The sequence below is a fragment of the Bufo gargarizans genome, chromosome 1 (genome assembly GCF_014858855.1).
Source record: "Bufo gargarizans isolate SCDJY-AF-19 chromosome 1, ASM1485885v1, whole genome shotgun sequence".
Taxonomy (NCBI): domain Eukaryota; kingdom Metazoa; phylum Chordata; class Amphibia; order Anura; family Bufonidae; genus Bufo; species Bufo gargarizans.
In genome coordinates this window covers 310139745-310167359 of record NC_058080.1, presented here as the reverse complement: position 1 = coordinate 310167359, position 27615 = coordinate 310139745, and the positions used below count along the sequence as shown (strand labels likewise).

The 27615-nt window shown below is 46.4% G+C and overlaps 1 protein-coding gene across 1 annotated transcript in view; it reads right to left on the bottom strand.

Annotated features, from left to right (window-relative positions):
- The window catches only part of TEX15 (testis expressed 15, meiosis and synapsis associated), a 120422-nt gene that overhangs the window by 47037 nt on the left and 45770 nt on the right, over positions 1 to 27615 (bottom strand). The window contains exons 3-5 of the mRNA XM_044278378.1: positions 25574 to 25678; positions 7748 to 7913; positions 2609 to 2843 (exon numbers count right to left, since the gene is read on the bottom strand). Of these exons, the coding sequence (XP_044134313.1) occupies positions 2609 to 2843; positions 7748 to 7913; positions 25574 to 25673 (501 nt within the window). The 5' untranslated portion in view covers positions 25674 to 25678. The remainder of the gene's footprint in view (positions 1 to 2608; positions 2844 to 7747; positions 7914 to 25573; positions 25679 to 27615) is intronic.

The following is a 27615-nucleotide window of genomic DNA, read 5'->3' as shown; positions in this document are numbered from 1 at the left end:
CGTTCACGCTTCATTAGGTGGTAAAAGCAGAATTGCATTATGGATTCCGTTACCACGGACCATAATGCAATTCTATGACGGAATCCATAACGGAATGCCTTTAGAGGCATTCCGTTATTCATTCCGTCATAATAGAACTCTATGGGCTGCAAAACGGATCTGTCCTGTTTCCGTTATGCAGGAGAGGACTCCTTGGTCCGTGGTAACGGAATCCATAATGCAATTCTGCTTTTACCACCAAACGAAGCGTGAACGAATTTCAAAATATGAAATTCACTCATCTCTAGAAAAGACTGCCGGGAAGTATATATCTACAAGGTGCCACATATGTGTAAAATTCTATGCATGGTTGTGTACATAATTGCCCAGGTGTTTATGCACATATGCAACGACGTATTACCCTGTTTCGAGCTTTGTGTCATGGTTTAATCTACAAAACGAACTGAGCTTTTCATTATAATGGAACTTTGTTATATTGCTCTTGCATTGAAGGGGAATGTTGGAGGGGTGGGAAGGGAGGGGTGGTTCGGGTGTGACTGCACCTACTGTATTGAAAAATTGCTAATAAAAATGATCTGATTTAAAAAGAAAAGACTGCCGGAATTCACTGTATCTGTAGATGCTGGCTTTCAGCCAGGCAAAAAAATACTACACGCAGAATTTTGCGTCAGGCCGAAAGCCGACATTTGTGCCTTGAAGCGGCCGGATTCCCACCTGATCCCATTACAGTGAATGGGGATCCATCGGTGCACGGAGGCATCTTTTGCAAGCTACAGTGAACTCCGGCAATATGTTCCTCCGACAGAACAGATTGCAGGAGTTCTAAGCACATATGTCAGGGCTGGCCAACCTGCGGCTCTCCAGCTGTTGTAAAACTACAATTCCCACCATGCCCTGCTGTAGGCTGATAGTTGTAAGCAGTCTAAGCATGCTGGGAGTTGTAGTTTTGCAACAGCTGGAGAGCCGCAGGTTGGCCAGCCCTGACATATGTGAACCCGGCCTAACTATGTAAATAAAGTGGGCCAAAATCTCTCTCAGCTCCCTCTGAGCAAATACAGGTTGTACATGACTTGATTTTTAACGTGCGTTCTACAGCCATGCGCTATAAAACGAATTTCTCAACTGTGACGAATACCACACCTCATGCCCGCTTGACGTTGCCAACGTCGAGCTCACGAGACTCGCTATGGTCATGGGTTACCAAAAACTTGATGTTACGCCCTTCATAGGAGCAGGTAAGATCAGCTTGGTACACACCACCTGTCCACACGGGCACAGAGAGGCAACAAGCTGAGAGAGCCTTTCCACTGCCGGAGTGAAAACAGCGCTGTCTCAGCCCGGGAAATCTGCCACCAGCTTCTCGTTTGATATAAGCCCAGCCCGCTAACGGGATTATATAGGGTGAGAAACAAACCCGCGGTAGCTTATAACTAGGTCAAAACACAGACGTGGGGATTCGTGATCGAGATACAAGATAGCACAAGATTAAATTATATATTTAATCGCCGTAAGGGCACACTAGATATAACACAATATACACAGAGAATATATACAGTGGTCTGAGGTTGCAGATACAGATTATTTGGGTACAACAGGGTTAAGCAGTGTAAAAGTCAGTTACCGGGTAGTGAAAGTTCCTTTGGGTTATAAGGGTGGAATAGTCCCTAGCTTCAGTCAAGTGGGGGGGGGGGGGGGGGGGGGCGGTGATGTCAGCGGTTTCCAGGTCTCTCCAAACACATTTGCACGATGTGACCCCCTTTCAGAGAAAGACACCGCCCGCTTGCATGGGTTTATGACCTGTAGCTGGCCACGCCCCTCCCCGCCAATGGGTAGGGTCCACCCCTCCTTCTCTGGTGCTGGGAGCAAGTGACCCACAGGGCTCATAGCCCCAGACCAGAAGGTCGCAGGAAGATGGTTCCGGGCCCAATTGATCCGCCTGGGTCCAAACATGGTACCGCTATTTAGTTTCTGTGGGGAGATATGGATATCTTCTTTCCCTGGCATGCCCCCATCAAACAAAGCCCATGGGCACGTAAATTGTGGCCACCGGGACACAAATATGCATCCGGTTTGCTCCTGCGATGGCCGGGCGATTCATAATTCCTTATGAAATGTAGGTGCCAACATGTCTGGAAGGTATCCTTGATCCTGGCAAGGTCTGATACCTCCTGCTGGGGGGGGGGGGTTCCTGCAGGATTTAGCTTGCTTCCATACTGACTGATGGAGGTGTGACCTTCTCCACCTGGGGCCTCCTTGAAGCCTGGACCCCTGGGGCTTTCTTCCTTGCCAGCTGACAGATGGCTGGGGGGGGGGAGAATTTATTTTGCATGTACACTGATGAACATGCCAAGAGGTGAATCAAATGACAATCAGGGCTGGGGCTTTGAAGAAGGGCCCTCCTGTGGAGTTCACTACCTCTGCTATCTGTCAGCAAATGGGGGTGTGAGGACATGGCTGACAGTAAATATTAATCCATATTCCTCACACCAACCAAGAGATATATTTTTAAGTCTAAATTTGAGAATAGAATACATTCAATATATAAATGATAAAGTGCACTTCACTATAAATGTTTTTCACATATACATTAAAGTAGTGGAATACATACTTTAAATATTAACACCACGTGTGAATTTAAGTTCTTCTTATGAGCAAAGTTAAGCGCGACATCAATGTATCGGAACAAATAAACGCCCCTTTTAGGATTTCCCAGCTCTTTGGTTGTACTTCCAACACTTAAGCCATTTTCAGCAATATCCATTGCGTTTTGGAGTGGTACCACTAGGAAGCAGAACCTATCCTCTAGTTCTCTGCCAAGTCTTCCAAGTTCTTTCATCTCATTTCTGAAAATTGGAGAGAAGAAGTCAGGATTGACACTGCAAGAGGTCTGAGAGCTCAGAAGTATACAGTACTGAGAAAAAGTTGTAGGCAGGTGCAGAAGACTGACACAAAGTAAAAATGCTTTCAAAATAGTTTATTTTTATCAATAAAAAAATGCAAAGTGAAAGAACAAAAGAAAAATCAAAATATTTAGTGTGACTTTTCATTCAAAACAGCATCCATTCTTCTAGGTACACTTGCACACAGTTGTTAAAGGAACTCAGCAGGGAGGTTGATGCAAACATATTGGAGAACTAACGACAGATCTTCTTGATCAAATCCTTTTGTCTTTTCATGTGATCCCAGACAGACTCGATTATGTTGAGATCAGGGCTCTGTGGAGGGCCTATCATCACTTCCAGGAATCTTTGGGGGTGGGTGGTCATATATTAAAACAGAAATGCACATAAATTAGGCATATTTATATTTCTGGAGCAGATTGTGTGGTGTGGGTGGGGAAGGGGATGGGCCGGCAGGCCTGTCTCATTCATTATTTTCTATGCCTGGAAAATGGTCTAAATGTAAGACAGCAAGGAAGCTGACTTATTGTCACGGCTGTGTCACGGTACTGTTGTTGTGCGACGTGACACATGTGCCGTGCATGCTGGTTGCCAGGAGCAACGTGTTGTTTCAGCATGTTTTTACCTTCCTCCTTTCTCCTGGTTCTTTCCCTGTCTGGTACTGGTGGGGTTAACTATCTGGCTAGGTGTGTGTCACCGCCACTTCTGTGAGAAGGTCTCTTAGATGTTCTTCGCATGAAATTCTTTGTTTTGGTTTCACTTTGTCATCTCCTTTCCTTCTCCCAGCTGTCACCTATTTACACTAATTGTCTCCCTTTATATTCCCTCCCATACTGCCTCACTTTGCGGTTTATACTTCTTCCTGGATTGTGTTCACTGCTGGAGGCTGCTTCCTCAGATAAGTCTGTTTTCTTTATTTGTGTTTCCTTGCTGGCTTGATTCTAGGTGACCCTGACTCCGTATTAAGTGCAGGGAGCCGGTGGTCGTGTCACCTCACTATTATAGGGTTTTCAGGTGTCACATAGTATGAGGTACGTGGACATGCAATCGTCTACCATAAAGACCTTTGCATGGGCATAGCAGTCATAGCAAGGAGAGCTCTAGGGGTTTCATAGGGCTCACCCATATGCTCCTTAGTTTGGGATCAAGCCAGTCGGATGTTTATTTATAAGTTCCAGCTTTCTGCAACACCATCCGTGACAGTGTGGTCACTAGGTGCTTATATTGCCTGTGACTTGTAGGCTGGAGTTAGTTGTCCTACAGCCTTTGTTGGTGCTGGAGCTATGCTCCTGTCCTGGGTGTTCTATCTGCCCAGTCCTTGAGGGCCACCTAGTGGGACATCAATGTCTTCCCGTTGTTGTTATGTCCTCTACCCTTCCTTAAATGTCTCTTTGTATGGTGTGGTATGTACGGGTTGGTGTTGTATGTCTAGTTGTTGTTACATGTCTGGTCTGTTGGTGTTTGTAGTCCAGCATGTTTGCTAGACATTTCCCCTGTCTGTCTGTGCCCCAGGGTTCCCCGGAGGGAGAACTACAAATCAGTGAGCAGCTCTGCCTGGTGACTTCATGCATCCTGTCCGTGTGGGGGTCCAGGCAGTTACTGGTGTTCTGGTTCCTATGTTTGGTGTTTGTACTGTGTCCTGTTTGGTGTGTGGGCTCCAGTACATATGCACGGGTTCCACTCTTGTGGCTGCGACAGGTAAGTGTGTTGTTCTGGTTCTTACCTGCTGATCCTATAGCTGTTCACGGTCTCCTTTTTTTCCCTGCTTCTAGGCCGGGTGAGACTCCTATTCTTCCGTATCTTGGAGGAACAGGTTGTCTCACGCCCTTTCATTATCTGTAGGGCTGTTCAGGGATTCCAGGGTCCGAGGTTCCTGGGTATGAGTCGTCCTACCTTCTGGGTCCGCTCATACGGTGTGAGGACTCAGGGCCAGGATTAGGGTGGCTGTAGGAGGTGACCTGCTCCCTTTTCCCTGTGTCCAGGCCTAGTTGCTATCCCCGCTCTTTCACGGTGTTCAGTGGGGAGTTTTCCCCACTCCCCACCGTGACACTTACATTTAGAAGAAGCAGTGGATACGCCTAAGTTATGGAGGACCAGCACCTCTTCATAACTGCGGCAGATTCACTGCCAGTGCAGGGCTTTATTAAAACACCAGTCTTATAAAATGACCCCCTTTGTTCTTATTTATACTGAAGACAGTTCTGACCGTGGCGGTATGTCTGTGGTTGTTGTCCTGCTGCAGAAAAAATTTGGAGACAATCAGACGCCTCCATGATGGTACTGCATGATTAATAAATATCTCCATGCACTTCTCAGCATTGAGAACACCAATGCTGTTGTCTGCAGACACTCATTATTGTACCAATCTCCAGCCCTTCAGTTAACAAACTGCCTTATGTTACATAAAAATATTTAGAATTTTGACTCATCAGTCCAGAGCACCTGCTGCCAATTTTTACACCACCTTCCTATGTTTTTGTGCATAGCTTGGCTTATTTTTTTTCCACGTTGAAGGTATGGATTTTTGGCCACAATTCTGATGAGGGAGGCTTCTAATTGGCTCCAAATTTATTCTCCAGCAAGTCAATGACCCCAAACATACAGCCAATGTCGTTAAAGGGGTTGTCTCACTTCAGAAAATTGTATTTATCATGTAGGTAAAGTTAATACAAGGCACTTACTAATGTATTGTGATTGTCCATATTGCCTCCTCATTTTTCCATCACATTATACACTGCCCATTTCTAGGGGGTACAGCCACCGCTGCAGCGTAGATACAAGGTGGTCGGGACAGGAGCTGCTGCGCATGCTAGAGAGCATTTTTTCCTATATTTGCTGGATTGCAGCAGTGACCGTTACCCCTGGAAACGAGCAGTGTATAATGTGATGGAAAAATGAATCCAGCCAGCAAAGGAGGCAATATGGATAATCACAATACCTTAGTAATTGCCTTGTATTAACTTTATCTTCAGCGTAAAAAAGAACAAGGAGTCCTGGAAATGTTGAGATGGCCCTCACAGTGTCTTGATTTCAAGCAAACATAGTAACATAGTTATATAAGGCCGAAAAAAGAGATTTGTCCATCCAGTTCGGCCTGTTATGCTGCTAGTTGATAAAAAGTGGGTGCACAACATTTCACATACAAACAATACAGCTGAGAATTGGGGATCATTCTAAATTAAAGTGGTATTATACCTACTATAAATAGAAAAATAGAAGCTCTTTGATCACATTTTTGATCAAACATGTGTCGGGCCCATCTACCAGGCGTCAAGGTGGCTTTGATAAAAAAAATGAGTACAAAGAATTTCTATTTTTCCATTTATAGTAGATATAATACTACTTTAATTTAGAATGATCCCCATTTCTCAGCTCTATTGTTTGTATGTGAAATGTTGTGCAGCCATTTTTTTTTTATCAACCATATTTGCTTGATGGATATGCACCTGTGACTATGTATATGAATGTGCTAGTCTAAATTTTCTTGTAGTAGTGTCTTGATTTCAACATCATTGAGCCTGTCTGGGATTACATGAAGAGACAGAAGGATTTTAGCAAGCCTACATCCAAAGAAGATCTGTGGTTAGTTCTTCAAAATGGTTGGAACAACCTCCCTGCCGAGTTACTTCAAAAACTGTATGCAAGTGTACCTAGAAGAATGGATGCTGTTTTGAAGGCAAAGGGTGGCCACACAATCTATTGATTTGATTTAGATTTCTCTTTTGTTCATTCACTTTGCATTTTGTTCATTGATAAAAAAAATATATATATTAACAATTACTTACCAGCAGTTTTTCCACGTCTGCCAAAAACGTATGCACGGCACTGTGTGCAAGTAGAATTTCGCTACTTAGACCTCCAATGTATGCCACTGACATATGCCACTGAAAATGCATAAGTCCCCCTCAGGCTCCCATAGTAAAAAAAGGTATAGTGCGCAGTTTATGACTTATTTCAGGATGTCCCTGGAGAGAATAGTGGGACTGAGTACACTATTCTATCCAGCCCAAAAAACATAAGGTATACCAATGTATGAGATCAAACAGACAAGGCCTCTGTTAGGTGAATGGGGGCCTATAGATATATTTTTAACGGCTGGAAATATACACTGTAACAAATGCAGTGTAAATACAGCCTAAAAAGACTAAATATCTCAGAGGCAAACAATCCGAATCTACCTTTGGTGCCTCTTTCTATTTTCTTCTTTACATTATAGGGATATTGGCATCTACATAAGTGATGGCACATTGATAGCATATGTGTCTATGTGTGGTTTTTCCATGGAGAGCTGCCCTAAAGATTCCATAGCAGCTGAATCACCCCAAAGACATAACAGAAAAACTGAGCTAATCGAGTCTAAAAGCTACAGATGAGTGAAGTTTACAAAACTTTGATTCACAAAGAAATTAGCTTTCTGACAAATTACTTAGTCACGCAGAAAATTTCTTTGTAAGTAGCGGGCACAATGACCCTCATTCGTCACTGATCGCAGCATCTCAGATAAAAAAAATTAGGGCTTTTAGATGTTAATCAGTTAAAAAATAATAATAATACCTCATCCATTTGAGAGGCCGCCACGACCATCTTGCTTGAAGATCCCGCGCGATGCGTGATGACGTCATATGTCACCACACATGAGATTTCGTGTTAGATCTTCAATCAAGATGGCCATGGTGGCGTCTTTGTGCTCAAATGGATGAGTTGAGTATGTTTTTTTTTTAAATGCCACTTCAGGCAAAATTGATTAGTTACCATGAAGGACAAGGAAATTCGGATTTGGGGCGAATAGAAGTTTCCCTGAAATTTGGATCGAAGTCTACTTCAAATAGTGTTACAAAGTTGTTTACCTCTTTTCAAAAAACTTTTTAGTTAAATGATCATTGATGACAAGTTTAATTTCTGAAAATGCCCACAAGGACTTCAGCTCTGAGGCCAGATTAAGTCTTCCATTATTTAAGGTGTCTAGGATGTCACCAAACTCCCTCATGCTCGGCGTACAATGAAGCAAACAAACTGTGAAGAAAAAAATGTGAGAAAAATTATTACAAACTTAAAGAGGACCCGTCACCAGTTTTTATTTTTGTAAAAGCAATACCTCATACTTAGATTATACTACAGGTTCAGAAGATTAAATCCTGCTCTTTATTTCATGATCCACTCCTCTGTTCCGCTGTTCGGTTCTGGCGCTTAATATGCTTATCACTAGCATTGGCACAGGGAGGAGGAGACCTCAGCTCTCCTCAGTGAACGTCTCCTTCTCCCTGCCTCTGACGATGTCCAATTGCTGTGGACCGCTTCACAGCCAGGGAGAAGACGAGCTGTTCTTGTGAGATTTGGTAAATCTCGCAAGAACAGAATATGCAAGTGAGCATAGTGCTTGCAATACTCACTTACAAAGCCTGTTCTCACGGGATTTACTAACAGCTTGTGTTCTCCATGGCAATGAAGCGGTCCACATCAATTGGACAGCGTCACAGCCAGGGAAAAGAAGACGCCCACTGAGAAGAGCTGAGGTCTCCTCCCCCCTGTACCAATGCTAGTGATTAGCATATTAGGCACCAAAACTGAAGGGGGACATAGTGACGGAAAGGAGAAACGGACAAGACCTTATTTAAAATTGATAAAAATGTAAAGAGAAAACATCAATATATCTACAGGCAAAAACCTGAAAACTCAGGTTTCTGAAGTCTTCCCAGACAGAATCTCGCACTTCAAAAACTTGTGGGAGGTTATTTCAGTGTCCAATCTCTCGTTTAAAAGGGTAAGTTTTTTTAAGAATAGGGGTAAAGATGAAAAAGGATCATTACATTCACTGATCCCATATCACCCAGCACTTTCTACTCACTGTAGCCTTAGTGCAATTGGTTTAACGGTCTGGCCATAAAGCTCACCTAAGCAGATCCTTCATAAAAGACCATGAGCGATATCTACGCTAATCAGCATTTGTACTTTTATAGTATCTGAAAGTGATCAAAACTGATCACGGTCAGATCTATAATAGTACTAGTGTCACTTTAGTTCGCCCTCCACCCAAAACGCAGTGTTTGCCCGATTAGGCCTGATCGGTCGCCCACACGTGCGTTCGCCCACGCCCGCCCCACCGCAGTGACAAAAAAAATATTTTTTTTTTGATCACTGCACATTCACTTTACACGCACTGCGGCGATAAAAAAATCAGTTTTGATATTTTTTATCAACCGCAGCGGCCTCCGGTACTTCGCTAGGCTCCCCTTTGTAAGACAGGCTTGCTTTTTTTTTCTTGGGTAGTCTCAGGGAATACCCCGAAATTTAGTTGCCCACATGTCTAACAGGGGGTATTCTTCTGAAGAGGCCTACAGGCTTCTGACCCAGTCGGATGAGGAGTGGGAACCCTCATCTGATGAATCCAGCGGGTCAGAATACGAACCTGTAGAAAGCAGTGGCTCTCTGACCCAAAGTTCGGACGAGGAGGTTGAGGTCCCTGATAGCAGCAGGCGTACCCGGCCCCGTGTCGCTAGACCGCAGGTTGCGCAGGATCCGCTTCAAGAGCAGCAGAGTGGGGCTGGTGCTGTCGGATTACGTGGTGAGGCATACACCAGCAGCCCAGCCCTTCCTGGACCTAGTACCAGCACTGCCGTACAACCTGGTGAAGTAGCGAGCACCAGAAGGGCAGTTGAAGCTGGTACGGTGGCACGTGCAGTAGTGACCCCGTCGCAGCCACCGCAAAGACGTGCCCGTAGAGCCCCTAGAATCCCAGAGGTGCTGGCAAACCCTGATTGGCAGTCCCCAACTTCCGCCGCACCCGTAGTTTTCCCTTTCACTGCCCAGTCTGGAGTTCGGGTTGAGACAGCTCAGATCGGTTCGGCCCTGGGATTTTTTGAGCTGTTCTTGACTGCGGAGCTTTTAGACTTAGTTGTGGCCGAAACAAACAGATATGCCACACAATTTATAACCGCTAACCCGGGAAGCTCTTATGCCAAGTCTTTCCGGTGGAAACCAGTCCAAGTTTCAGAAACGTAAAACTTTTCTGGGCCTCCTCCTCAACATGGGCCTGACAAAAAAGCATGAATTGCGTTTCCTGCACTTTAGTGATAACAGCACCTCCCGTCCCAGAGGCCACCCTGCTTTTGACCGGCTCCACAAAATTCGGCCCCTCATAGACCATTTCAACCTGAAATTTGCAGATATTTATACCCCAGAGCAAAACATCTGCATAGACGAGTCCCTAATACATTTTACCGGGCGCCTTGGCTTCAAACAATACATCCCAAGCAAGCGCGCCCGGTATGGGGTCAAATTGTATAAGCTCTGTGAAAGGGCCACAGGCTATACCCACAAATTTCGGGTCTATGAGGGAAAAGATCAGACCCTGGAGCCGGTCGGTTGCCCTGACTACCTGGGGAGCAGTGGGAAGACAGTTTGGGACTTGGTGTCACCCTTATTCGGCAAGGGGTACCATCTTTATGTGGACAATTTTTACACAAGTGTGGCCCTCTTTAGGCATTTGTTTCTAGAACGGATTGGCGCCTGTGGTACCGCGCGAACTAGTCGCGCGGGCTTCCCCCAACGGCTCGTTACCACCCGTCTTGCAAGGGGGCAGAGGGCCGCACTGTGTAACGAAGAACTGCTCGCGGTGAAATGGAGAGACAAGCGTGACGTTTACATGCTCTCCTCCATTCACGCAGACACGACAATCCAAATTGAGCAAGCAACCCGTGTCATTGAAAAGCCCCTCTCAGTCCACGACTATAACCTCCACATGGGAGGGGTCGACTTCAATGACCAGATGTTTGCTCCGTATTTAGTTTCCCGACGCACCAGACGCTGGTATAAGAAGGTGTCTGTATATTTAATTCAATTGGCTCTGTACAATAGTTTTGTTCTCTACAGTAAGGCTGGGAGAACTGGATCCTTCCTCAAATTTCAGGAAGAGATCATTGCGAACCTCCTGTATCCAGGAGGTTCCGTGGCCCCATCCACCAGTGTAGTTAGCCGTCTACACGAGCGACACTTCCCCAGTGTCGTTGCTAGTACCTCAAACCGACCGCCACCCCGAAAAAAATGTCGTGTCTGTAGCAGGAGTGGAATAAGGCGTGACACCCGCTATTTCTGTCCTGACTGTCCGGACCACCCTGCCCTATGCTTTGGAGAGTGTTTCCGGAAGTACCACTCACAGGTACACTATTAGCATAGGGATCATCTCACCAGGATAGGCACACAGGGCTATTAGGGCCCATTCACTCAAAGCTGCTGCAAACGTCTCCTTTCACATGGGACAAAGTGCATAACGCACTTCGCCACATCTTTGGGCGATTTGCGCTTTGCACATTGACCCATGGGGAAGGAGAGGTTTGTTCTATAAAGGTAAAAAAAAAAAAAAAAAAAAAAAAAAACAGGTAAGCAAACAGGTTAATGTTTAGTTCAAAAAGTTAAAGTTACATGTTCTGTTCCAAAGTTAATAAAATTATTGCGTTGTGGCCTGGTTTTTTCTTTTTTTTTTTTTTTTGTCTTTTTACCTTCCAGGTGGACCAACCGATCTACTAGCTGCAGCACCGATGTGCATTCTGACAGAAGCATTGCGCTGCTGTCAGATTACACGCAAGTCGGTGTATGCGGCGCTGCAAGACGGGATTTTCTCCTCTGCAGTGACAGATACGTTTGCCGAGGCATACGAGCTGAGGAGGAGGCGGCGTTCCTATGCTTTGGCAAACACTTTGTATATATATAAAAAAAAAAAAAAAAAAAATCCCGGCAATGATTTATTCATCCACATCGATTGATGTGAATGGAGAAATCTGGTTTGCCAGGGCATACGAGCTAAGTGGGTATGGATGTAGGGCGGAGCTCCTATGTCCTGGCAGACGCCTTTCCCCTCCATTTTTTTTTTTTGGCAGAGATTTTTTCATCCACATTGATCAATGCGAATGAAGAAATCTGTGCCGTTCATTTTTTTCTTTCAGCCCAGAGGCTGAACGGAAAAAAAAATCTCATTACCTGTATGCTCAATATAAGGAGAATAGCAGAAACTCCTAATGCTGGCCATACATGTAATGATTGCGGAGACCCTCAAATGCCAGGGCAGTACAAACACCCCACAACTGACCCCATTTTGGAAAGAAGACACCCCAAGGTATTTGCTGAGGGGCATATTGAGTCCATGAAAGATTTAAATTTTTGTCCTAAGTTAGCGGAAAGTGAGACTTTGTGAGAAAAAACAAAAAAAAATCAATTTCCGCTAACTTATGCGAAAAAAAAAAATTTCTATGAACTTGCCAGGCCCCTCATTGGATACCTTGGGGTGTCTTCTTTCCAAAGTGGGGTCACATGTGGGGTATTTATACTGCCCTGGCTTTTTAGGGGCCCTAAAGCGTGAGAAGAAGTCTGGGATCCAAATGTCTAAAAATGCCCTCCTAAAAGGAATGTGGGCACCTTTGCGCATCTAGGCTGCAAAAAAGTGTCACACATCTGGTATCGCCGTACTCAGGAGAAGTTGGGGAATGTGTTTTGGGGTGTCATTTTACATATACCCATGCTGGGTGAGAGAAATATCTTGGTCAAATGCCAACTTTATGTAAAAAAATGGGAAAAGTTGTCTTTTGCCAAGATATTTCTCTCACCCAGCATGGGTATATGTAAAATGACACCCCGAAACACATTCCCCAACTTCTCCTGAGTACGGTGATACCAGATGTGTGACACTTTTTTGATGCCAAGGTGGGCAAAGGGGCACATATTCCAAAGTGCACCTTTCGGATTTCACCGGTTATTTTTTCCAGATTTTGATTGCAAAGTACTTCTCACACATATGGGCCCCTAAATTGCCAGGGCAGTATAACTACGCCACAAGTGACCCCATTTTGGAAAGAAGACACCCCAAGGTATTCCGTGAGGGGCATGGCGAGTTCCTAGAATTTTTTATTTTTTGTCGCAAGTTAGTGGAATATGAGACTTTGTAAGGAAAAAAAGAGAAGAAAAAAAAATCATCATTTTCCGCTAACTTGTGACAAAAATAAATAAATTCTAGGAACTCGCCATGCCCCTCACGGAATACCTTGGGGTGTCTTCTTTCCAAAATGGGGTCACTTGTGGCGTAGTTATACTGCCCTGGCAATTTAGGGGCCCAAATGTCTGAGAAGTACCTTGCAATCAAAATGTGTAAAAAATGGCCTGCGAAACCCGAAAGGTGCACTTTGGAATATGTGCCCCTTTGCCCACCTTGGCTGCAAAAAAGTGTGCCACATCTGGTATCGCCGTACTCAGGAGAAGTTGGGGAATGTGTTTTGGGGTGTCCTTTTACATATACCCATGCTGGGTGAGAGAAATATCTTGGCAAAAGACAACTTTTCCCATTTTTTTATACAAAGTTGGCATTTGACCAAGATATTTCTCTCACCCAGCATGGGTATATGTAAAATGACACCCCAAAACACATTCCCCAACTTCTCCTGAGTACGGCGATACCAGATCTGTGACACTTTTTTGATGCCAAGGTGGGCAAAGGGGCACATATTCCAAAGTGCACCTTTCGGATTTCACTGGTTATTTTTTCCAGATTTTGATTGCAAAGTACTTCTCACACATATGGGCCCCTAAATTGCCAGGGCAGTATAACTACCCCACAAATGACCCCATTTTGGAAAGAAGACACCCCAAGGTATTCCGTGAGGGGCATGGCGAGTTCCTAGAATTTTTTATTTTTTGTCGCAAGTTAGTGGAATATGAGACTTTGTAAGGAAAAAAGAGAAGAAAAAAAAAAATCATCATTTTCCGCTAACTTGTGACAAAAAAAAAAAAAATTATAGGAACTCGCCATGCCCCTCACGGAATACCTTAGGGTGTCTACTTTCCAAAATGGGGTCACTTGTGGCGTAGTTATACTGCCCTGGCAATTTAGGGGCCCAAATGTGTGAGAAGAACCTTGCAATCAAAATGTGTAAAAAATGGCCTGCGAAACCCGAAATGTGCACTTTGGAATATGTGCCCCTTTGCCCACCCTGGCAGCAAAAAAGTGTGCCACATCTGGTATCGCCGTACTCAGGAGAAGTTGGGGAATGTGTTTTGGGGTGTCATTTTACATATACCCATGCTGGGTGAGATAAATATCTTGGTCAAATGCCAACTTTGTATAAAAAAAATGGGAAAAGTTGTCTTTTGCCAAGATATTTCTCTCACCCAGCATGGGTATATGTAAAATGACACCCCAAAACACATTCCCCAACTTCTCCTGAGTACGGCGATACCAGATGTGTGACACTTTTTTGATGCCAAGGTGGGCAAAGGGGCACATATTCCAAAGTGCACCTTTCGGATTTCACCGGTCATTTTTTACACATTTTGATTGCAAAGTTCTTCTCACACATTAGGGCCCCTAAATTGCCAGGGCAGTATAAATACCCCACAAGTGACCCCATTTTGGAAAGAAGACACCCCAAGGTATTCTGTGAGGGGCATGGTGAGTTCCTAGAATTTTTTATTTTTTGTCACAAGTTAGCGGAATATGAGACTTTGTAAGAAAAAAATAAAAATAAAAATCATCATCATTTTCCGCTAACTTGTGACAAAAAATAAAAAGTTCTATGAACTCACTATGCCCATCAGCGAATACCTTAGGGTGTCTACTTTCCGAAATGGGGTCATTTGTGGGGTTTTTCTACTGTCTGGGCATTGTAGAACCTCAGGAATCATGACAGGTGCTCAGAAAATCAGAGCTGTTTCAAAAAGCGGAAATTCACATTTTTGTTTGTAAACGCTATAACTTTTACCCAAACCATTTTTTTTTTTTGCCCAAACATTTTTTTTTTTATCAAAGACATGTAGAACAATAAATTTGGCGAAAAATTTATATATGGATGTCGTTTTTTTTGCAAAATTTTACAGCTGAAAGTGAAAAATGTCATCTTTTTGCAAAAAAATCGTTACATTTTGATTAATAACAAAAAAAGTAAAAATGTGAGCAGCAATAAAATACCACCAAATGAAAGCTCCATTAGTGAGAAGAAAAGGAGGTAAAATTCATTTGGGTGGTAAGTTGCATGACCGAGCGATAAACGGTGAAAGGAGTGTAGTGCCGAAGTGTAAAAAGTGCTCTGGTCATGAAGGGGGTTTCACCTAGTGGGGCTGAAGTGGTTAACCACCTCCCGACCGCCTAACACACGGATGCGTCCGGGATGTGGTTGATTTACTCCTCCTGGACGCATCCGTGCGTCATCTCGCGAGATTTCGGTCATAGCCGGCCCGCGCATGCGCATCGCGGGCCGGCAAAAGTTCAAGGAGCATTTCGTCAGCAACCTGCCAGCCAATGATCGCGGCTGGCAGGTTGCCGATTTAAAAAAAAAAACAATCAGAAGCCACATAGCAGATCATATTAGTAAATATGATCTGTTATATGGCTGCCTGCTCCTCTGCTGGTCCTTTTCGTCGGTTGGATCCAGCAGAGGAGCAGGCTTCACAGTGAGTACACCAAATACCACATACTAGCCCCAGATCACCCCCCTGAACCCCAATTAACCCTTTGATCACCCCTTTGATCGCCCCTGTCAATCACTAGTGAAAGGAAAAAAGTGATCAGTGCAAACTGTCACTTTTTTTTTTCACTGGTATTGACTGTTAGGTTTTAGGATAGTTTAGGCCCCTTGGTTAGGTAGTTTAGGGATCAGTTAGCGCCCAGCCCACCGCACCGCAGTCCCTTATTCGCTGATTAGCGTATCGCTAATCAGCATTTGTACTTTTATAGTATCTGGAAGTGATCAAAACTGATCACGGTCAGATCTATAATTGTATTAGTGTCACTTTAGTTCGCCCTCCACCCAAAACGCAGTGTTTGCCCGATCAGGCCTGATCGGTCGCCCACACGTGCGTTCACCCACGCCCGCCCCGCCACAGTGACAAAAATTTTTTTTTTTTGATCACTGCACATTCACTTTACACGCGCTGCGGCGATAAAAAAATCAGTTTTGATATTTTTTATCAACCGCAGCGGCCTCCGGTACTTCGCTAGCCTCCCATTTGTAAGACAGGCTTGCTTTTTTTCTTGGGTAGTCTCAGGGAATACCCCTAAATTTAGTTGCCCAAATGTCAAACAGGGGGTATTCTTCTGAAGAGGCCTACAGGCTTCTGACCCAGTCGGATGAGGAATGGGAACCCTCATCTGATGAATCTAGCGGGTCAGAATATGAACCTGTAGAAAGCAGTGGCTCTCTGACCCAAAGTTCGGACGAGGAGGCTGAGGTCCCTGATAGCAGCAGGCGTACCCGGCCCCGTGTCGCTAGACCGCAGGTTGCGCAGGATCCGCTTCAAGAGCAGCAGAGTGGGGCTGGTGCTGTCGGATTACGTGGTGAGGCATACACCAGCAGCGCAACCCTTCCTGGACCTAGTACCAGCACTGCCGTAGAACATGGTGAAGTAGCGAGCACCAGAAGGGCAGTTGAAGCTGGTACGGTGGCACGTGCAGTAGTGACCCCGTCGCAGCCACCGCAAAGACGTGCCCGTAGAGCCCCTAGAATCCCTGAGGTGCTGGCAAACCCTGATTGGCAGTCCCCAACTTCAGCCTCACCTGTAGTTCCCCCTTTCACCGCCCAGTCTGGAGTTCGGGTTGAGACAGCTCAGATCGGTTCGGCCCTGGGATTTTTTGAGCTGTTCTTGACTGCGGAGCTCTTGGACTTAGTTGTGGCAGAAACAAATCGGTATGCCACACAATTTATAACCGCTAACCCGGGAAGCTTTTATGCCCAGCCTTTCCGGTGGAAACCAGTCCAAGTTTCCGAAATAAAATTTTTTTTGGGCCTTCTCCTCAACATGGGTCTAACTAAAAAGCATGAATTGCGGTCATATTGGTCCACGAACCCAATTCATCACATGCCCATGTTCTCTGCTGCTATGTCCAGGACACGATTTGAGACCATCCTGCGTTTCCTGCACTTTAGCGACAACACCGCCTCCCGTCCCAGAGGCCACCCAGCTTTTGACCGGCTCCACAAAATTTGGCCCCTCATAGACCATTTCAACCAGAAATTTGCAGATTTGTATACCCCAGAGCAAAACATCTGCGTAGACGAGTCCCTAATACATTTTACCGGGCGCCTTGGCTTCAAACAATACATCCCAAGCAAGCGCGCCCGGTATGGGGTCAAATTGTATAAGCTCTGTGAAAGGGCCACAGGCTATACCCACAAATTTTGTGTCTATGAGGGAAAAGATCAGACCCTGGAGCCGGTCGGTTGCCCTGACTACCTGGGGAGCAGTGGGAAGATAGTCTGGGACTTGGTGTCACCCTTATTCGGCAAGGGGTAACATCTTTATGTGGACAATTTCTACACAAGTGTGGCCCTCTTTAGGCATTTGTTTCTAGAACGGATTGGCGCCTGTGGCACCGCGCGAACTAGTCGCGCGGGCTTCCCCCAACGGCTCGTTAGCACCCGTCTTGCAAGGGGGCAGAGGGCTGCCTTGTGTAACGAAGAACTGCTCGCGGTGAAATGGAGAGACAAGCGTGACGTTTACATGCTCTCCTCCATTCACGCAGACACGACAATACAAATTGAGCGAGCAACCCGTGTCATTGAAAAGCCCCTCTCAGTCCACGACTACAGTATAACCTTCACATGGGAGAGGTGGACTTCAATGACCAGATGTTGTCTCCGTATTTAGTTTCCCGCAGAACCAGACGCTGGTATAAGAAGGTGTGACGAACTCCGACCGCCGCGGCCACAATACGTCACAAGACCGTCACAGCGCCCCTAGTGGTCAATCCGCAAACAGGCCTCCCAGCCACTTTCAGCACACCGACAGTCTAACTTGAGTCCATACAGTCAATAGGCTGAAAGCGCAGGGAGTGGACCTCCGATTGACCGCAAGTAAGCGTGCGACGAACTGCGACCGTAACTACACACAGGGTAGTTTAACTGCCACCACCTTGCGATTTATGGGAGCAAGGAACCCACTATCTAGATAACAGAACCGAGTAGCTTTCTCTTCGGAGAGGCTAGGGTAAGTTTTTGCAGTGTTTGAAAACAGGCATATGGCTAGAGAAATGACTTGGAGGTCATTTATTATATATCTATATACAATACAAATTATCACGATGCACAGTAATTATAACACAATAATCAAGGAAAGTATAGTCCAATAAACAAAAGGGAGAAAAGGAAGAAAATACTTAGTTTCCGCAGAAAAGATGTCCGTTGGTGAAATAGTCCGTTGCAGGGATAAAGTCCAAGAAGCCTTTGTCCAGTGTAATATGCCTACAGCCCACGGGTTCTCTGGCTGAGGCCCTCTTCAGGTGTTGTTAAAAGTGGAGAACTCCTTTAGCAGATTCTAGGTCTTTGTTATAAAGGGTCCCAGAATCAAAGCGGGGAATTGAGAGTCCGCCTGCTGGGCAGGCTGTATCCCTGAGGTGAATGTCAGTTCTGAAATATGGCATGTGCCATATCGCGGGATGTCTCCGCTGTACACAAGTAACAAGCACATATTCACATTCCCCACAAAATATGGAGTTCAGGGATACCAAATATTACTATTATAACTGGTTCTATGATGGGGTAACACCATAACTTTACCTGGGCACATCTTAGAGTTATGTGAGTGACACGATGATGTAATTTTTACGTCCGTAAGATGCATGGTCTCTCTTAAAAAGGTAAAAATCATATCTCAGATTCATGTTGCAATCTGGGAAACCTTGGTGCCGGCCTGTCTGCAGCAAGCTAGCTTACAGACCCTTATGGCAGCGACACCAAATGGCTCCCGCCAGGTGTAGTCTTCACACCTAGCTGTGATGTCTCTGCAGAAAGGGAAGCTCTTTTGTCAACCTAAGGAAGCCAGCTGTAATTGCGTTATCTGCTGGGCATCTATTGACTGACTTGAACAAAAGGACTATGTTGTTTTCTGGGTACACAGAAGGAGACGCTCTGAGTAATCAAATTGTAGGTTCTGGGGCCTAGGGAAATAATTACTGTTTAATAGACCTACTGATCAATAAGGCAGAGTAATATTGATAATATTGGGAGGACAGTTCAATATTCTCGCGGATCATCCGTGACACCTCCCCCCGCGTCTGTGGCTAGACATCCGTCCGCAAGACGGGTGGCGTCGCCGCTAACCTGCGCTGATCGGTCTGGATCGCCGTTGCACCGGGATAAGCCATCCGCATTTTGATGTCTGCTGCCTGCCCTGTGCTGGATGGTAAAATCGTACTGCTGCAGCGACAAGCTCCAACGTAGGAGCTTCCCGTTGGACCCCGCAGTACGGTTCAGCCAACTGAGAGGATTATGGTCCGTAATGATTGTGAAGGAGCGGCCGTACAGATAGGATTGAAGCTTCTGCAGGGCCCACACAATCGCCAGACACTCCTTTTCTGTAGTTGAGTAGGAGACTTCTCGGGGAAGAAGTCTCCAGCTCAGGTACAGAAGAGGATGCTCGTCCCCTTTTCCATCCACCTGGCTTAAGACAGCGCCGAGACCGTAATCTGATGCGTCAGTTTGCACTATGAACCGACGGCTGAAATCTGGGGCTTGAAGCACAGGGGCGCTAGCCAACGCCTGCTTCAAGGCCCGGAAGGCGTTCTCACACTCAGGGGTCCACATAACCACATTCGGGTGCTTCTTACCAGTGGCATCCGTCAGGGGCTTCGCGATGGCACTATAGGCTGGTACAAACTTCCTATAGTAGCCCGCGGTCCCCAGGAATGCCTGAACCTGTCGCTTGGTGATAGGCCAAGGCCACACTAAGATGGCGTCAACCTTTCCCGTGTCCGGTTTCAGGGTGTTCCCTCCCACTCGGTGCCCTAAATACTGGACTTCCGTCATGCCGATCTGACACTTACTTGGCTTAACTGTCAAATTGGCTGCAGCCAGCCGTTGCAGTACCTGGGACAGATGTTTGAGGTGTTCTTCCCAGGTGGGGCTAAACACCGCAATATCGTCCAAATATGCCGCAGCGAACGGTTGCATTTCCTCCAGCAGGTCGTTCATAGCCCGCTGGAACGTGGCAGGTGCATTTTTCATTCCAAAGGGCATCGTCGTAAATTCGAAGAGCCCGAAGGGAGTGATAAAGGCCGACTTCTGCCGCGCGTCCGGGGCAAGAGGGATCTGCCAGTACCCCGGCTCAGATCCATGATTGATAGATAGCTGGCAGCCGCCAGCTTATCTAGCATCTCATCGATGCGAGGCATGAGGTAGGCGTCCGTAGTGGTTACAGAGTTCAGCTTCCGGTAGTCCACGCGGAACCGCGTTGTCTTGTCTTTCTTGGGTACCAAGACGACAGGTGCCGCCCATGGACCACAGGACCGCTGAACGACCCCCAGCTCTAGCATTTCCCCCACCTCACGCTGCATGTCCGCCTGCACCTCCGGAGAGACACGATAGGCGGATTGCTTGATGGGGGGATGTACTCCGGTATCTAACCGGTGAGCGACCAGATTGGTCCGTCCCGGGATACCTGAGAAGGTCCGGTGGTACCGACCTAACACCTCCTGTAACTGCTCTCTCTGGGACGGGGAGAGCTGCGGGTTGACATTTATGTCCCAGTCCGTCTCCCGGGTGTCAGCCAGCAGATCTACCAGAGGGTCTGTCTCGCCCTGTTCTAACCGGCTGCACACTGGGAGTACATACTGGGTTCTATCCTGGTAAGCCTTCAGCATGTTAATGTGAAAGGCTTCTGTTTTCTACCCCCCATGTTCACCAAGTATGTCAGGGGGTTCAAACGCTTCTCTATGATGTATGGCCCCTCCCATGCCGCCTGTAACTTATTGTGCCTTATGGGAAGAAGGGCATAGACCTTGTCTCCTGTTTCAAATGCCCGGTCTCCTGCGGTGCGGTCGTACCATAGTTTCTGTTTGGCCTGGGCCAGATTCTCCGTTACCATGGCAGAGAGTGACTCCATTTTGTCTCTGAACTTCAGGAAGTAATCCACTACAGAGACATCCGTGGGATCACCTTTGCCTTCCCACGTCTCTCGCATCAGCTGTAGTGGCCCTCGGACGTTCCTGCCATACAGGAGTTCAAACGGGGAGAACCCGGTGGACTCTTGCGGTACTTCCCTGTAGGCAAACAGCAGATGAGGCAGGTATCGTTCCCAGTCCCCACCCTGCGACTCAACGAACGTGGCCAGCATCTGCTTTAATGACGCGTTAAAGCGCTCGCAGAGGCCGTTGGTTTGCGGGTGGTATGGACTGGAGACGAGGTGCGTCATCTGGATCTTTGCCGCCAGGGCGTCCATCAGTTCAGACATAAACTGTGGTCCGTGATCTGTGAGCATCTCCGCAGGGAACCCTACACGTGAAAATATGGTAATTAGCGCGTCTGCTACCTTGTCTGCCCCCAGGGAGGAGAGGGCGACCGCATCTGGGTAGCGAGTGGCGTAATCCACCAGCGTCAAGATGTACCTCTTGCCGCTGGGAATGGGCAGAGGTCCAATTATGTCGACTGCCACTCGGTGAAATGGCTCACTTATGATTGGCAGTGGACACAGGGGAGCCTTGCGCGGATTCCCAGCTCGTTTAACCTTCTGACAAAACCGTACAGGAGCGACAATAATTGATGACATCTATCCTCATTCTAGGCCAGTAGAAATGCCCCTGAATACGGTCAAGTGTCCTGCGAATTCCTAGGTGCCCTGCCAAGGGGATGTCATGTGCGGATTTCAGCACATGCCCCCGGAAGGCACTAGGTACCACAAGCGACTTGGTACTCACGGTCATTTCGCCTTCGGTGGGTTGTATCGCCTCACTATACAACTTTCCCCCTTCCCAGTACACTTTGAACCCGGCCCCATCCGCGAGGGGCTCAGCAGCCTGTCTTCTGAGACCCTCGAGGCTAGGATCGGTTTGAAGTGCGTGCTCGAAGGCCGCCTGATCCATTTCAGCCAGCTGGCCCGTGGCGTACGAGGCTTGTGGCTGACAGTCACCCTCCCTGGGGTCAGAGGAGTGGGAGGAGACCGGAGCCTCTTCCCCCTGTTCTGAGTTCAAGTTTTGGGTGGCCCGACTCCGAGTCACAGCGAGGACAGGTAAGACTTCGGAGCAAGGCAGACTAGCATTTTCAATATCACATGTAGAAATCACATTAGCAGGTACGTCATGCATATCATCAACATTAACTCTGGATACATTCAACCCCCCACCCTCAGACTTTTGCCCCCGGGTGCCAAGCACCTGGGTGGGGGCAGAGGGCGGACCCCCTTCCTGGGATCCCGAGGGGTTTGTGGCGGGTTCATAATAGGATACCAGCTTGCCTAGATCGGACCCCAACAAAACAGGAACTGGTAGCTGGTCTAGGATACCAACTACCTTTTCTTGAACACCCACCCCCCAGTCGATGGAAACCCGGCCTTGGGGAATGTGAGAAAGAGTGCCCCCCACCCCAGTGAGGGTGAGATACTTGTCTGGGATGATGTCCTTTGTGGGCACAAGGTGCGGACGCACCAGGGTGACATCGGCTCCCGTGTCCCGGAAACCGGTGACTAGCTGGTCATTCACTGTAACAAGCTGGTGATTGCTGGTGATGGGGTGAATCTCCTCCCCACCGGCGAACAAAACAGTTGAAGATGATGGTTCACGCTGGGATGCGCTGGCTGGCTGTGTCTGTCGTGGGCGAGGTACAGGTGGTTCAGATGCTGGCTATGGCTGTCTCCGTTCAGAACAGTTGAATTTCATATGTCCAGGCTTGCGGCAGTAGTGACAGGTGATTCCATTAGGTGCCCCAGGTCTGGAAGCAGTAGCTGCACTTGGTGGTCTCTGTGGTGGACGGCCCACAGAGGCAGGGGGGTCTACCCTGACATTGGGCAGACCTCCTCTCCAGTGAGATGGTGCAGATTTACGCAGATCGGGCACTCGGGTTGTGACAAAAGTCTCAGCTAAGTCTGCAGCAGCGGGTGCTGACGCAGGCTTCCGTTCTAGCACGAATTGTCTCACATCCGCAGGGCAAATACAAAGAAGCTGGTCTAGCACCATCAAGTCCTCTAGGATGTCATAAGACCCTTTTGTTAGGCCTAAAGTCCACTGGCGGAATGTAGTGCGTAAGCTGCTGACCACATCCGGATAAGAGTCCGTACGATCCTTTTGTAAGGACCTAAACCTTTTCCGATAGACTTCAGTGGTCAGCTGGTATTTAGCAATGATAGCATCTTTTATGGCGGAATAATCTTCATCCTGCTCCATGGATAACTCCGCAAACGCGTCCAGCGCTCTGTAGCGCAACAGGGGGGTCAGGGGCATGGCGAGTTCCTATCATTTTTTATTTTTTGTCGCAAGTTAGTGGAATATGAGACTTTGTAAGGAAAAAAGAAAAAAAAAAAATCATTTTCCGCTAACTTGTGACAAAAAATAAAAAATTCTAGGAACTCGCCGTGCCCCTCACGGAATACCTTGGGGTGTCTTCTTTCCAAAATGGGGTCACTTGTGGCGTAGTTATACTGCCCTGGCAATTTAGGGGCCCAAATGTCTGAGAAGTACTTTGCAATCAAAATCTGTAAAAAATGACCGGTGAAATCCGAAAGGTGCACTTTGGAATGTGTGCCCCTTTGCCCACCTAGGCTGCAAAAAAGTGTCACACATCTGGTATCGCCGTACTCAGGAGAAGTTGGGGAATGTGTTTTGGGGTGTCATTTTACATATAACCATGCTGGGTGAGAAATATCTTGGCAAAAGACAACTTTTCCAATTTTTTTATACAAAGTTGGCATTTGACCAAGATATTTATCTCACCCAGCATGGGTATATGTAAAATGACACCCCAAAACACATTCCCCAACTTCTCCTGAGTACGGCGATACCAGATGTGTGACACTTTTTTGCAGTCAAGGTGGGCAAAGGGGCACATATTCCAAAGTGCACCTTTCGGATTTTGCAGGCCATTTTTTACACATTTTGATTGCAAAGTACTTCTCACACATTTGGGCCCCTAAATTGCGAGGGCAGTATAACTACGCCACAAGTGACCCCATTTTGAAAGAAGACACCCCAAGGTATTCCGTGAGAGGCATGGCGAGTTCCTAGAATTTTTTATTTTTTTTTGTCGCAAGTTAGTGGAATATGAGACTTTGTAAGAAAAAAAATAAAATAAAAATCATCATTTTCCGCTAACTTGTGACAAAAAATAAAAAGTTCTATGAACTCACTATGCCCATCAGCGAATACCTTAGGGCAGGGATGTCAAACTCGTGGCCCTCCAGCTGTTGCAAAACTACAACTCCCATCATGCCTGGGCATACTACAGCTATCAGGGAATGATGGGAGTTGTAGTTTTGCAACATCTGGAGGGCCATGAGTTTAACATCCATGCCTTAGGGTGTCTACTTTCCGAAATGGGGTCATTTGTGGGGTGTTTGTACTGTCTGGGCATTGTAGAACCTCAGGAAACATGACAGGTGCTCAGAAAGTCAGAGCTGCTTCAAAAAGCGGAAATTCACACTTTTGTACCATAGTTTGTAAACGCTATAACTTTTACCCAAACCATTTTTTTTTTTTTACCCAAACATTTTTTTTTAACTCAAAGACATGTAGAAAAATAAATTTTGCGAAAAATTTATATATGGATGTCGTTTTTTTTGCAAAATTTTACAACTGAAAGTGAAAAATGTCATTTTTTTGCAAAAAAATCGTTAAATTTTGATTAATAACAAAAAAAGTAAAAATGTCAGCAGCAATGAAATACCACCAAATGAAAGCTCTATTAGTGAGAAGAAAAGGAGGTAAAATTCATTTGGGTGGTAAGTTGCATGACCGAGCGATAAACGGTGAAAGTAGTGTAGTGCAGAAGTGTAAAAAGTGGCCTGGTCATTAAGGGGGTTTTAGCTAGCGGGGTTGAAGTGGTTAAGCACACAGCGAAACATGCACTTTAGGTAGGCAAAAGTGTAATAAAAATACAAAATACATGAATAAACTATATTACAAAAACTATTATTAGGATATTAGGGACACACTCACCAAAAAATTATACAAAAGTTTAGTTAGTCTTTAAAAAACACCTTTCATTTAAGGGGGCTTTTCAGAATAAGCTGTTGTGTGTGTGTGTGTGTGTGTGTGTGTAGCTGAGGAATAATACTACATCTGGCCATTACATGGCTTGCATATGGCACTTTTCACCAGTTCTCCTCAGAAGGCTTTCTCACTAATTCTCAGTTGTCCCTAAGCTAGTGAGTAAACACTAGCTGCTATCATGTCTCCCATACAGTGCATACAAAATCTAGAAGAGATTCTGCTCCCCAATCATATTTCATACACTGAGGAGAAGCAGCAGCAGTATGGAAGACATTAATAAATGTGAATCCAGTAGGTATTATCTGCAGCAGAATGTCTTTGTTTCTCTCTCTCACTCAACCTGTCCTCTCCTCACACTTATTTGGGTAGCATGCCTATATGCATCTCTCTGCTTCTCTCTCAAGCAGCTCCTTCACCCTCCCCTCTTCATAGCAGCATGTCTGTGTGTGTTTCTTTTCCCTTGCTCCCCACGACCCTCTACTTAGACTTTTATGGGTAGCGTGTAATTTGATCCTTCAGTGAGCTGACAGTCCATCTAGCAGTGAATTAAAAAAGAGTGATCAGTTTAGGAGGAGGGAGTCTATTGGCGAAGTAAGCATTATTTCTCCAATAAGATATATTACAAACTTTTTAATATCGTCTGTATTGAGTCATGCAAAGCTTGTTGAAACCAAAATGACTGTTTAAAGCATTTAGAATATAACTATGTATAGTCCTAAATACTTACATTTGTCACCATTTCTTTTTATCTTAGGGATTGTGAAGTTCTGCAGAAGTTTATTTTCCACAGGTTTTGTTCCAAGCGAACCCTTGACGTGATCTTCCATGTTGTCTGCATAAAAAAATAAAATAAATACAGTCCTAAGTTAGAATTGAGAGATGCAACTCACTGCGCATTAGGTTAAAGGGGTTGTCTCACTTCAGTAAGTAGCACTTATCATGGAGAGAAAGTTCATACAAGCCACTTACTAATATATTGTCATTGTCCATATTGCCTCCTTTGCTGGCTGGATTCATTTTTCCATCACATTAAACACTGCTCGTTTCCATGGTTACAGACCACCCTGCAATCCATTAGTGGTGGTCGTGCTTGCACACTATAGGAAAAAGAGTCAGCCTCTCTGGGACAATGGGAGCGCATATAGGCTGGTGCTTTTTCCTATAGTGTGCAAGCACGACCACCACTGATGGATTGCAGGGTGGTCTGTAACCATGGAAACAAGCAGTGTATAATGTGATGGAAAAATGAATCCAGCCAGCAAAGGAAGCAATGTGGATGATAAGAATACATTAGTAAGTGGCTTGTATCCCCCCCATAACAGTGACCTTTAAAGGGATTCTGTCACCTCCCCTAAGGCAAAAAACGATTTAAAAGCAGCCATGCAGCACAGCTTACCTGGATTAGGCTGTGCTGTTCTATCTTGAAATCCGTCCAGCAGTTACTTCAAAAAACGAGTTTGATCAATAAGGAAATGCGTCCTGAAGGTGCCCAGAGGGGCGTTTTTTTCTTCTGAGAGAGCCCAGTACCGCCCCTCTTTCAGTGCCCAGCCCGCCTTCCTAGTACTTTCTAACCGCCGCCCCCAGCCTGCCACAGCCTCCCCTCCCTCTCCTCCCCCTCCCTCACGCCGAACGAAGTCTCGCACAGGCGCAGTAACCACTGAGGGCTGCGCCTGTGCGATCATCAGGAGACTGAGGGCGGCAGCTTCATCTTCGTCACTGGGCATGCGCCGAGCCCAGTGACGTCCGATGTTAGCTCTTTCCCTCAGTCAGCCTGGTAGGAAGCGCAGAGGATTGCCGATCGGCTGCTGCACCCTGCGCTTTCTCCAGTCTGCCTGCCTTTACTTAATATAATAATACCTAATTCGCCCCAACAAATACTTATTTCTTTCCTGAAGGGAGGGTGGGGAAAGAAATCGCTGGCCGTCTTCACTGTGGCAGGCAGACTGGAGAAAGCGCAGGGTGCAGCAGCGATCGGCAATCCTCTGCGCTTCCTACAAGACTGACTGAGGGAAAGAGCTAATATCGGACGTCACTGGGCTCGGCGCATGCCCAGTGACGAAGATGAAGCTGCCGCCCTCAGTCTCCTGATGATCGCACAGGCGCAGCCCTCAGTGGTTACTGCGCCTGTGCGAGACTTCGTTCGGCGTGAGGGAGGGGGAGGAGAGGGAGGGGAGGCTGTGGCAGGCTGGGGGCGGCGGTTAGAAAGTACTAGGAAGGCGGGCTGGGCACTGAAAGAGGGGCGGTACTGGGCTCTCTCAGAAGAAAAAAACGCCCCTCTGGGCACCTTCAGGACGCATTTCCTTATTGATCAAACTCGTTTTTTGAAGTAACTGCTGGACGGATTTCAAGATAGAACAGCACAGCCTAATCCAGGTAAGCTGTGCTGCATGGCTGCTTTTAAATCGTTTTTTGCCTTAGGGGAGGTGACAGAATCCCTTTAATGTCTAAACATAGACATACATGTCTGTTACCAGATGGTTGGGGACCGCACAAAATGGCATTGGGATTGGGCCGCAGGTTGTACACCCCTGGTGTACGGCTGGTATAACAGTGTAAATTTGGTGTGCCCTCCAAATAACTCAACACACAGCTATTAATGTCTAAACTGCTGACAACAAAAGTGGGTACACCCCTAAGTAAAAAAATGGACAAATTGTGCCCAATTAGCCATTTTCCCTCCCCGGTGTCATGTGACTCCTTAGTGTTACAAGGTCTCAGGTGTGAATGGGGAGCAGGTGTGTTACATCTGGTGTTATCGCTCTCACACTC